The 11,697-nt window shown below is 50.6% G+C and overlaps 1 protein-coding gene across 2 annotated transcripts; it reads right to left on the bottom strand.

Annotated features, from left to right (window-relative positions):
• Nucleotides 1–1,775: 1,775 nt before the first annotated feature.
• Trim47 (tripartite motif containing 47) lies at nucleotides 1,776–6,319 on the bottom strand. Of its 2 annotated transcripts, none has more exons than XM_029562683.1 (6): nucleotides 5,574–6,319; nucleotides 4,297–4,392; nucleotides 3,867–4,043; nucleotides 3,449–3,647; nucleotides 2,971–3,042; nucleotides 1,776–2,687 (listed from the first exon to the last, which is right to left on the bottom strand). In XM_029562683.1, exons 1-6 carry the CDS (start codon nucleotides 6,258–6,260, stop codon nucleotides 2,047–2,049), a joined length of 1,872 nt encoding a protein of 623 aa, XP_029418543.1. In that variant the 5' UTR covers nucleotides 6,261–6,319; the 3' UTR covers nucleotides 1,776–2,046. The 2 variants fall into 2 exon arrangements, with proteins under 2 accessions (XP_029418543.1, XP_008829596.1); XM_008831374.3 differs by having other exon boundaries at nucleotides 3,813–4,043; nucleotides 5,574–6,317.
• Nucleotides 6,320–11,697: the final 5,378 nt, after the last annotated feature.

Below are 11,697 nucleotides of genomic sequence, written 5' to 3'. Positions count from 1 at the left end.
TCTGCCTGCCTCTGCCTCCCAAGTGCTGGCATTAAAGTCATGCACCACCATGCCTGGCTTTTATTTTATTTTATCTTTTTTTTTTTCTTTTGAGACAGGGCCTCCCTGTAGCCTCAGCTGGCCTGAAACTTGCTATGTAGACTGGACCAGCCTCTATCTCACAGAGATCTCCCTGCCCTTTGCCTCCTGGGTGCTGAGATTACAGGTGTAAAATACCACACCCTGGGGCTTAAAAAATATATTTTTTATTGTTTTTATTTTATGTGTCTGAGTGTAATGCCTGCATGTGTGTAAGTGCACCCATGTCATCCAATGCCTACAGGGGTCAGAAGATGCATCAGATTCCCCTGGAACTGGAGTTAAGACAGTTGTTAGTTGCCATATGGGTGCTGGGAATCAAATCCAGGTCCTCTGCAAGAGCAGCCAGGGCTCTTAACCGCTGAGCCATTTCTCTAGCCCCAGTGCTTTTAAAAAATTTATTTATTATTATGAGGCTGGAGAGATGGCTCAGCGATTAAGAGCACTGGCTGTTCTTGCAGAGGACCTGGGTTTGATTCCCAGAACCTACATGGTGGCTAACAACTGTCTGTAACTCTGGTTCTAGGGATTCTGATGCCCTCTTCTGGCTTCGGTGGGCATTATATGCACTTTGTGCACTTACATACATATAGGCAAAACAGTCATACAAAATACAAATACATTTTTAAATGATTTATTATTTAAATATTTATTTTTGGTTGTTAGCCTTAGCCTTTAATGGCTGCGCTATCCCTCCAGCCCTGTTTATTTTTATTTTATGTGTATGAGTGTTTTGCCTGCATGTGTGTGCCAGCTGCAGATCACCATGTAGGTGCTGGAAACTGAGGCTAGGTCCTCTAAACAAGCAATACTCTTAACTGCTGAGCCATGTCTCCAGCCCCTGTTGTTATTTTTTATTATGTGTATGCATGTGTGCCTATGGGGAGAGGTGCATGTGTATGTGTGTCCATGAAGGCCAGAAGAGGTTATCAGATCCCCTGGGGCTGTAGCTGTAGATGACTGTGAACTTCCCGACATGGATGGGAACTGAGTTCAGGTTCTCTGGAAGAGCAGTATGTGTTAACCACTGAGCCATCTCTCCAGCCTCTTTAGAAGATGACAGATGTATCCAAAGTAAGGGATCATCTTGCCATAACACTCCTGCATGTGTGTTAAGTGGAGTGCCCATGGAGGTCAGAAGATGGCATCGGATTCCCCTGGAACTGAACCTGGGGAATTGAACCCAGGTCCTCTGCAAGAGCAGCCAGTGCTCTTAACCACTGTGTCATCTCTCCAGCCCCACTCCACTTTATTTTTGAGACAAAGTCTCTCACCTGGAACTCACCAATTAGGTGAACACCAGCCAGTCAGTGATCTGCCTGTCTCTACCTCCCCAGAGCTGAGATTAAAAGTAAGATATTTTTTCTGGGGATGGAATTCAGGTTCTCATTCACACTTGTGAAGCAAGCAGTTTACCCACTGAGCTCTCTAGCCATATTCTCAAATCTTTTTGAAAATTACATTTATTTATTTATGTGTGTGTGCATGCCAGGGTATATGCATGAGAGGGCTTGAATATGTCAATCAGAGGACAATTGGCATGATTCTGTCATCTTCTACGATGTGGGTTCTGGGGATTGAACTCAGGTTGTCAGGCTTTGCAGCAAGTGCCTTTACCCACTAAGCCATCTCACTGACCCCTATTCTCAAGTTTTGAAAGCTGAGAAGCCCTAGGAGTTTTTAGTGGATAGATGAAAAAGGGAGTCATTCATTCAACAGGTATTTATTGCACACCTACTGCGTGCCAGGCAGTTCTAGAAACCTGGAAAAGAAGGCTTTGGGGCAGCCTGAAATTGTCCCAGCTGAAGCAGTCTTCCCAAAACAAGTCCTGGCAGGGGGCAAGGGCTGGAGTTCCCTTCTGTGTAAATGGAAAGCCAAAATACAGGAGGCAGAGGCCTCTAGAAGTGAGAAGGCTGGGGGTGCCGAGGATTCTAAGGCTGAGGCCACTGCAGGGTGAGGCAGCCTGCATCACCTCCTCTTCAGTACAGATATGCAGGACTTCTTGAGGGGCCCAATCTGAAGATGAGCATCAACACTCTCCAGGAAGAAGGCAGGCTTGAGCCTGTAGTTGAAGAGCCCAGCAAAGTGACTGTCCAGGCGGCTCTGGAAGGGGTCAGTGGGAGAGGCCAGGGCACCACTCCGGCGTGGCCGGGAGGCTTTGAGCCTCCGCAGAAGGCTCAATTTTCCATCACGAACAGCATAGAAGGCCAAGGCGTGGTCAGCATACTCCAGGCAGACCCCAACCGTAGGTGAAAAGGCGTGGGGCAGTGTGGCCTCCAGCCCACAGAACCAGACTGAGAATCCACGCCCATTCCATTGCAGGCAGCAGGAGTGTGCATTGCGGCCCAGCCGGCCCCGGTCATAGGGTTCTTGCGGGGAGAAGCCCTCTGCCATGACACCCACACTGACCCATCCTTCGATGATCTCCACCTCCCAGTAGTAGGTGCCCCGGTCTAGAGCACCCTCACCTAGTACCTGCTCGCAGTGAGTGAATCGGGTGGGTGACTCAGGGTAGTTGATGGGACATAGTACTCTCTTGACACCTTTGGTTCCAAACAGCTGCAGGAACTTGTCTGCTGTGTCACTGTCCAAATCCACGATGTAGGCAACTGACCCCATGGATGGCAAAGAAATGCAAAGATTACAGCCAAGCTCAAATGCGAGAGTCCCCCCGCAACAGGTCTCCCCCCAAAACAGCCTTGCCCCTTCTTTAGGACCAGTGCAACTCAGCACTAATGAAGACTACCCATGGGGCTGACCTTGTTCACCCCAGAGACTAGGGAGAGGGAGCTCAAGCCCTGCTGTGTTTCATAGCCCTGTTGGGGCCTGCCTCTGAAGCCAGCCCAGAAACCGAAGGAGGCCCACGGTAGCAGGACAGCTCTGTCTACTTACATTTGAGGAAATAGTCCCTGGGTGCCTCACTCTCCAGCAGGTTGGTGCTGTCGGGGTCCTGGGACTCCGCATCTGGAGAAGAGGAGATGGTGGGGTGGACATCTTTCTAGACTACCTGTGGTTGGGTGCATGGCTGCCTTTGACAGTGCTCCACCCTCACCTGTGGCTGTCCTTCCTTCTTACCTTTCCAAAGCCCCAAGCCACCTGGGAACAGATATACCTAAATATGGGACCTTGTTCTCGCTCTTGCTTGCAGGATCTAAGAACTCTCAAGTTAGTGGGTGGGCTAGAAGAGTCCCCTTTATTTTGTAGCCAAAGAGCAGACTGGTCACCACAGGGTGGCTTCAGTTCCTGGCAGAATATGCCCCCTCCCTGTGTCAGGCACATAGTTCCCTCCTCTATTCCTAGATTTATACCAGGCCTGGAGCCTCATGTGGGGTGTCTGGGGGAGGGTGAGTCATCTTGGAGGGGTACCCACCTTCTGAGCCCAGCTTCTGCAGCCCATCCTCGTCACTGCCCAGCCCCCGCAGCTGCTCCCACTGGCTGGCACAGGCTGAAACCAGGACGTCTCTTACTGCCCTGACGACTTGGGAGGACTTGGTGAAGCTGAGTTCCCTGGGGGGCCCAGGACCAGGGCCACACCCCTCCTCCAGGGCCAGCCGTAGTGCCAGGAGCTCCTGTGCCAGACACAATGCCCATTAAAGCTTTGTTCCTCCTGGCCAGGGAAGGCAGCACACCAGAATGCGAACGCTGCCCTGGAAGGTCAAGCATTCATGGCCTCTGCCACAAGTGTCTTGCCTTCCCCTCTTCAGTTCCCTCTGTAGCTCATGAGCGTCCCTCACCTGCAGAAAGCTGACTGAGTCAGCTTCAGGAACTTGACTGAGGTTGTGACGCACCCGACTTAGGTGGCTGCGCTGTTCCTCTTGTCTCCGCAAGTCACCCTGGGAGCGGCCCAACATGGTGGCCTCCCCCTCTTCAATGAAGCCCAGCACCTCAGTCTGGAAGCTCTGTAGGGTGGCTGTTGCCTCTGCAAACAGCTGGCTCACTCTCTCTCGCTCTGCCACAGCTGCACTCTGCAGGAGAGGGCAGTGGTGAGGGCAAAGAGCAGGCCTGGCTTGTCTCCTTCCCCAATACTTATGCGCACCCTGACCTCCTAGGGGGAATGGAGGGGCCAGCCAGAGCTGGCCTGCTCCAGATCTGAGCCAAGTCAGGGGAAACAAGATGCTGGTGCTTAGTGGGGAACAGGTGGTGTCTTGAGCAGAAGGCTTATGCAGGCTGCTAGAAACCTCCAGGGGTGCATGGGGGGGATTTAGGGTGGGGGCTAACCTTGATTAGGGCCACCGTGCGCCGAGACTGTGCAATGCCGGCACCCAGCTCATCCATGCGGTCCTCCACAGCGCTCAAGACTTTGGACTGCTCGGCCTGTGGGTCATGCTCTGTGAGTATGGCCTCTGACAGAGGTCCCAACCCAGGTCCCAGGATTTGCCAGGGGAGTGGAAGGGTGACCAGGCAGTAGCTTATGTGCAGGAGTGGGACTGGGAATGGCCATAATATCCCATAATATGCCAAAGGTGCCTTCGGCCCAGGCTGCTGTCATTCCCAAATGCCTGGTGAGGAGGCAGGCTGTGGATGTCTGCCTCCCTGCTGACCAGAGGGGCCAATCAGGTCCATCCATGAATCTCAGTTCATTTGGGAATTTTTTTTCCAGTGGGGAAGAGGCAGAGTGAGAAATTAGGGCTGGGGTGTAATGGCACAGAGGGCATTAAATAGTCCTGGGGATCAGTCTCCAAAGAGTCCCCAATCCAAGCCTGAAAAATGGGGATTCCGGGCAAATCCCCTGGGTCGAATGAGTCACCGCTCCAGGCAGGAGAGACGGAAAATCCCAAGGCTAGAGGCTCCAAGACCGGGATGGTGGCCAAAGGAAACTGGGGGCGGGAGCTAGCGGGACACTGAGCACAGGCGCCCACCACGGCCCACAGTGGACAGAGAGGAGCTGTGTGACCAGCCCACCCTCCATTGCACTCCGGTTGCCCGCCACACCCATCCAAAGTGGCTGACTCAGTCCGGGGTAAATCTGAGTTGGGACCAGCGTGAGCCAAGCTCATCAACCATGGGGCCCCTCCCGAAACCTGCCACTCCTGGCCCTCACAGGCCCTGAAGGCCTTAACACGGATGCTTTTGGCTTTACACCTGCACTGACCTGGCTTTAGCCCCTCCCGCCCTTTCCTGCTCTGCCCGCCCTTTGCATCTCTTTAGTGTTCTCTCTGGTCTTTCCTTCCATCCACACTAGCATTGGACGAATGACACTGTCAAGACTGGAAGGGATTACAAAATCAGGTTAGAGGAGGAAATTAAGACGCAGCCTGGAGAACCAGCGAGATACAACCCAGGTAAAGTTGCAAAGAGAGAACCAACGCCTCAGTTATCTTCTGCACATACGCACCCACATACCCCACAATAATTAATAATAATAATAATAATAATAATAATAATAAAATGAACATATATTGAAAAGACACAGAGGGAGATTGAAGAACCTGGCAGCACTCCCACGTGGCTGGCCACCCATCTCCACGTGCCCGCCCAAAGTGCCCATGCCCCACCTCCTGCAGCACGCGCTCCTGCTCCAGCGGCACCAGCTCGTGGCCGCGGTGCTCCTGGGCGGCACAGGCCTCACACAGGCACACTCTCTCCACGCGGCAGTAACGCTCCAGGGGCCGCAGGTGGCGCGGGCACAGGCTCTCCTCCAGCCGGCGCAGCGGCGGCACCAGGCGGTGCCCGCGTAGCGCGGGGCTGCGCTCGTGCGGGCCCAGATGCGCGGAGCAGAAGGAGGCGAGGCAGGAGAGGCAGGAGAGCGCCGCGGGCAGGGCAGCACCCTCGGGGCACGCATCGCAGCGCACCGGCTCTTCACCCGCTGGCCATGGCTCGGGCGCGCAGGGAGCCGAGGGTTCCGGGGCGGTGGGTGGTGCGCTGGGCACCGAGGGCTCGGGCGTCGCGCCCGGAGCAGGGCCTGCAGCGGGGGAGGGCATGGGTCCCGGGCACAATCCCTGGCGGAGCTGCAGCAGCTCGGACAGCGTGTGGTTCTTGCGGAGCTGCAGGCCGTCGGGAAAGAGCTCCTGGCACAGCGGGCAGCGGGCCGGGCCTCCGGAACCACCCGTGCCACCCGCACTGCGATGTGGCCAGAGCGCGCCCAGGCAGGCGAGGCAGAAGTTGTGGCCGCAGGGCAGTGTCACCGGCTCCCGGAGCGGTTCTAGGCAGATGGGGCAGCTGAAGGGCCCGCTGCCGTCCATGGCTCCGCGGCCGCGGGGCACCGCCTGTTCTGCTCCCGCCTGGGAGGGACCTGGGACCGTTTGCGCACCGGCACCGCCCCCTGGGACCCAGGCCAAGGGTCCGGTCGCCTCCCACCCTCTCCAGCTCCGCCCGCCCCCTGCGCAGCCGCGGGGGTAGGTCCACAGACGCCAGCCAGCCCGCCTCCAGGGGTGCACTCCCTCCTGGGTCCCCCCAGATCAAGGCGATGTCACTGCCGAAAGGATGTGGAAAGGAGAGGACAAGGGCAGAGAATGCGAGGGGGCACACGGGATGGAGGCTGGGAGAGCCTTAGATCCTTCTCCACCGACCCCGGACCAGGCCCCGTCTTCTGTAGAGGTGAGCAGGCCCAGCTGGGTCAGGCCTGCACCTTTGCGCTCCAGAACCCTCCCTGGTACAGTGAGCAATTTGAGTTGCTGACTGTAGAAAAAATAACTGCTGGTGTGTGCGTGTGTTTTTGCCCCTTAGCGACTCTGTTTACCCCCACTGGGGAACTTGGCCATTTCTGGATCTGAAATGGGAAGTTGACATCATTAGACAAATCTCTTGTCTGAGGAATTCACTTCCGTCCACGGACACTTGCAGGTGTCTGTGGTTTTTCATAAAGAACATTGGTTGAGACTTGCCCAACTAGGTACTTAAAACGGTGCATCTTATTATAAGTAGGGATTTCTTTGTGGGTTTTTTTTTTTTGCGGGGGGGGGGGGGGGGTTTGAGACAGAGTCTTCCTGTAGCCCCAGCTGGCCTGAAACTGTCATGTAGACCAGGCTGACCTTGATCTCATGGAGATTCACCTGCCTCTGCCTCTTGAGGGCTGGAATTTAAAGGTGTGCACCACCCAGGCTGTGTTTGTTTTGAGACATAGTCTCCATATTGGCCTGGAACTCTCCATTCTCCTGCCTCAGGCTTTTGAGATCACAGGCTTAAGCTACTCATAGGCTTTTTTTTTTTTTTTTTGCTCTTTTTGAGACAGGGTCTCCCTGTAGCCCTAGCTGGCCTGGATTCGCTATGGAGACCAGGCTGGCCTTGAACTCACAGAGATCTGCCTGCCTCTGCCTCCTGAATGCTGGGATTATAGGCGTGTACCACCACATCCAGCAATTTAATTTTATTTGTACAAGTATTTTGTTTGCCTGTATATATACTGGTATGTGTGTATGCCCAGGGGACGAGGATGACAGAGCTGCCATATGGGTTCTAGGAATTGAACCCAGGTCCTCTGGCAGAACAGCCAGTGCTCTTAGCCCCTGAGCCACCTCTCCTAACCTTCATTGAGACAGGGTCTTACATAGCCTAAGTTGGCTTCAAACTTGGTATGTTGGTGAGGATGACCTTGAACTCCTCATCCTGCCTCCACCTCCTAATTGACGAGATTACAAGTGTGTACCATGTCTGGATAACCTGACATCTTATTATATTTCAATAATAAGTTTTAAAATATATAGAATTCTGGGGCTGTAGAGATGCTCAGTGGTTAAGAGCACTGACTGCTCTTATAGAGAACCCGGGTTTGGTTCCCAGCACCCAAATGGCAGCTAACAACTATCCATAACTCTAACGTCCTCATCTGGCCTCTGCAGGCATTACATGCATGGGTTCTCTCCCTGCACCCACGTGGAAGCTAACAACCAACCCTAACTCCAGATCCAGGGGATCTGACACCCCTTTCTGGCCCCCTCAGGCATTGCACAACATGGCTGCATTTATATATATGCAGGCAGTACACTCATACACATAAACTATATAAATAAGTAAACTAAAAAAAAGAAAATCCATATGCCCATGCTATTATTAATAGGTAACTGAATAAATGATTATGTAGGGAGAGAATTCATCTTTCCCATTCAGAATTCCAAATGATTTTTGAGTGGCTCTCCAAGCTAAAATGTAACTTCCCATTCCTTACGTGCGGGCTATGCACAGTGACTTTCTTCTGATGACAACAGATGAGTGATCTTCCAGTGGAGAAACTGTCAGCATCAACATGGTCAGTCATACCACAGCACACCATGCTGGGCTCCCTTTTCCTAGAGCAGCCTACAGACTCTTTTTATTATTTGTGTGTGTGGAGGTAGAGGACAATTTTCTAGAATCAGTTCTCTTATCTCATGTGGCTTCCAGGAGATGGAACTTCGGTCATCGAGACTGGTGGCAAGTGCCTTTACCTACTGAACTTTTTTGCTGACCCCAAAGTAATGATTTTCATCATTTATTTATTTGAAATTATTTTAAAGAATTATTTATTGTGGCTGCAGAGATGGCTCAGCAGTTAAGAGTACTGACTGCTCTTGCAGAGGACCCAGGTTTGATTCCCAGCATCCACATGATGGCTAACAACTGTCTGTAACACCAGTTCTAGGGGATACAACACCCTTTTTGGGCTTCCAGGGCATTGCATGAATGTGGTACACTTACATACATGCAGACAAAACACTCAAATACATAAAAATAAATCAATCAAAAAAGTTTAAATACACAAACTAAGTGTGGGGGTGTGTATCTGTGATCCTAGTACTCAGGAGGCTGAAGCAGGATGATTACAATTTTGAGACTAGCTTAGGTTGCATTTGGGGATACTTAAAAAAATACAGTGTGTTGGGATATTCAGTGACACCATGCTGCCTAGCAGTCCCAAAGTCCTGGGTTCAGTTTCCAGCCCAGGAAAAAAAAGAAAGAACCAAATAAAATGTGTATGATTCCAGGAAACTAGTTAATTAGAAATAAAGATAAACTATAGTAAAACAAATTTGTGATAAAGTTACATATAGATTTCTCTCTCCCTCAGAGGTAGTGAGAAAGAGGGAGAGAGAGAGGGAGGAGAGAGAACTATTCCAAGTTTTATGCGGTGCTGGGGATTGAACCTAGGGCCTCAAACATACTAGGAAAGCACTACACCAACCACTGAACTATAACCCCTCCACCCCCATTTTTTTAAACGGTCTCATCATGTAGCCCTGGTTGGCCTCGAACTCACAGAGATTCATCCGCCTCTGCCTCCTAAATTTCTTTACCTTTAAAAATAGTTTTTATTAATTTCAACTTGAAGGGTTTTGTTTTGTTTATATATTTTAATTAATTAGTTAATTTTTTTCAGACAGGGTCTCTGTGTAGCCCCAGCTGGCCTAGAACTTGCTATGTGGACCAGGCTGGCCTTGCCTCTGCCATGCCAGGATTAAAAGTATGCACCACCACACCTGGTTGAAGGACATTTTTTCTCCTAAGACACAGTCTCACATGTGTTCAGGTAATTTGGCCCATGCTGAAGTTTTCCAACTTTTAACTTAAAAGAACCTATTTGATTTCCTGTGTATCCTTATGTAAATAAAAACAAATATAAAGGATTGACAAGATGGCTCAGTGAATATGCTAAACAAGCTTGACAGCCTGAGTGTCATCCCTGGAACCCATGTGAAGGTAGATGGAGAGAACTAATTCCACAGTTATCCCTTGCATTCCACATTCAGGACATGGCACACAACCCCCTCCCCACATTAGGTAAATCAAGACATACACATAGAACAATAAATAAAATTTTTGTATAAAAATATAGAATCGCCTGGCATGGTGGCACACGCCTGTAATCCCAGTGCTCAGGAAGTAGAGGCAGGCAGATCTCTGTGAGTTCAAGGCCCTCTGGTCTACATATTGAGTTTCCGGCCAACTTGGGCTACAGGGAACCCTGTATCAAAAAGACCAAAAAATAAAAATAAAATAAATTAAATAAAAATACAAAATTTTGGGGCTGAAAAGATGGCTCAGTGGTTAAGAGAACTGGCTGTTCTTGCAGAGAGGGAACTGGGGTTCCATTCCCAGGACCCAAAGGATGGCTAACAACCATCTGTAACTCCAGTTTCAGGGGATCTGATGCACTCTTCTGGTCATCATGAGCATTGTACACACATGGTGCACTTACATACATGCAGACAAAACACTCATACACATAAAAATACAAAAAAAATTTGCAGGGTCTCACTATGTCATCCAGGTAGCCTCAGACTTCTGGTCTCAAGTATACTTTCTGCCTCAGCCTCCTGGGTAACTATGACTGCAGATAAGCCACCACACCCAGATTCCATTGGGTTTATATTTATTTTTATTTTATTTTATTTTATATGTATGACTATTTGCCTCCATGCAAATGTACCTGTGTTGTGCAGGGCCCACAGAGGTCAGAAGAGGGTGTCAGATCCCTGGAAGTGGAGTTACAGACAGTTGTTAGCTGCCATGTGAGTGCTGGGAATCGAACCCAGGTCCTCTGCAAGAGTAGCCAGTGCTCTTAACGGCTCAGCCATCTCTCCAGCCCTCACCCAGATTCTATTGTAATAGAAAGAAAGCTATGTTTCCATTACAGGTCAATGAAAATAAAACTCAGGCCCCTAGACTTTAAGTTTAGAATGTCTACTTTTAGGGCTGAGGATGTAGCTCAGTAGTACCTTGTCTAACAAGCACAAGGCCCAGCACAAAACAAAAACAACAGAAAGAATGTCTACTTTAGAAAGAGGCTGTGCAGGAACTGGAGAGATGGCTCAACGGTTAAGAGCACTGTCTGCCTTGCAGAGGACCTAGGTTCCAGTCCCAGCACCTACATGGTGGCTACTAACCATCCTTAATTCTAGTTCCAGGGGAATCTGACACCCTCTTCTGACCTCCATGGCAGTGCACCACATACATGCAGGCAATATACTCATACACATAAAATAAAAATGATAATAATAATCAATTCAAATTAAAATCTTCCTGTAAAGTTCACCAACAGAATCAAAAAAAGAGGCTATGCAGAGCCCCTCTGGCATGTTAACCTTAAAGAGGCTCTAATAAAGTCTCCCATGTGTCACATACCTCACAAGCTCTGACTCTTAGAATCTCACCCTCCTTTAAGGGAACTAAAGAGCGTCAGAGAAGCCGTGTGAGTCACCCATAGTTACCCAGATGGCTGGTGGTATGTTTGCTTCTAAGCATACCACACTGCCAGGCGGTGTTAGCCAACTTTGGAAGTGATCTTGGGAAAGACAGGACAGGAGGCTGTCCCCCCATCTTCTCTACAGACACCTCTGCTGATCATTGTTCATCACTGAAAGAAGCCACTTCCTCCAGCCCTGTGAGCTGGGCAGGGAGCATGCCTGGGTGTCCTTACCCATTTGCTGCTGGAGGACATCTGATCCAATGCCTAGCAAACAGTCAGCACCTGTTTGCTAATCTCCCTTCCTGCTTGGGATGGGCCTATGTATGATGTATGGGGGCAGGGAGGAGGGCAGGCCACCTGAGGATGAGACACAGGGCCTAGAGTTGGACCTGGTAGATGAAGAAAGCACAGAGATATGGCTCCTGGTCCCCTTAGCTTTCAGCACTTAGAGGCAAGAGAGGCCTTATCTGAGGTATGACCTGCAGAGGGATGTGGAGGGAAGGAAGGACCATTTATAG

The sequence above is a fragment of the Nannospalax galili genome, unplaced genomic scaffold (assembly GCF_000622305.1).
Source record: "Nannospalax galili isolate Female #2095 unplaced genomic scaffold, S.galili_v1.0 scaffold634, whole genome shotgun sequence".
Classification (NCBI taxonomy): domain Eukaryota; kingdom Metazoa; phylum Chordata; class Mammalia; order Rodentia; family Spalacidae; genus Nannospalax; species Nannospalax galili.
The sequence above is the reverse complement of the archived record's forward strand: the minus strand, read 5'-3'. Positions and strand labels throughout refer to the sequence as shown.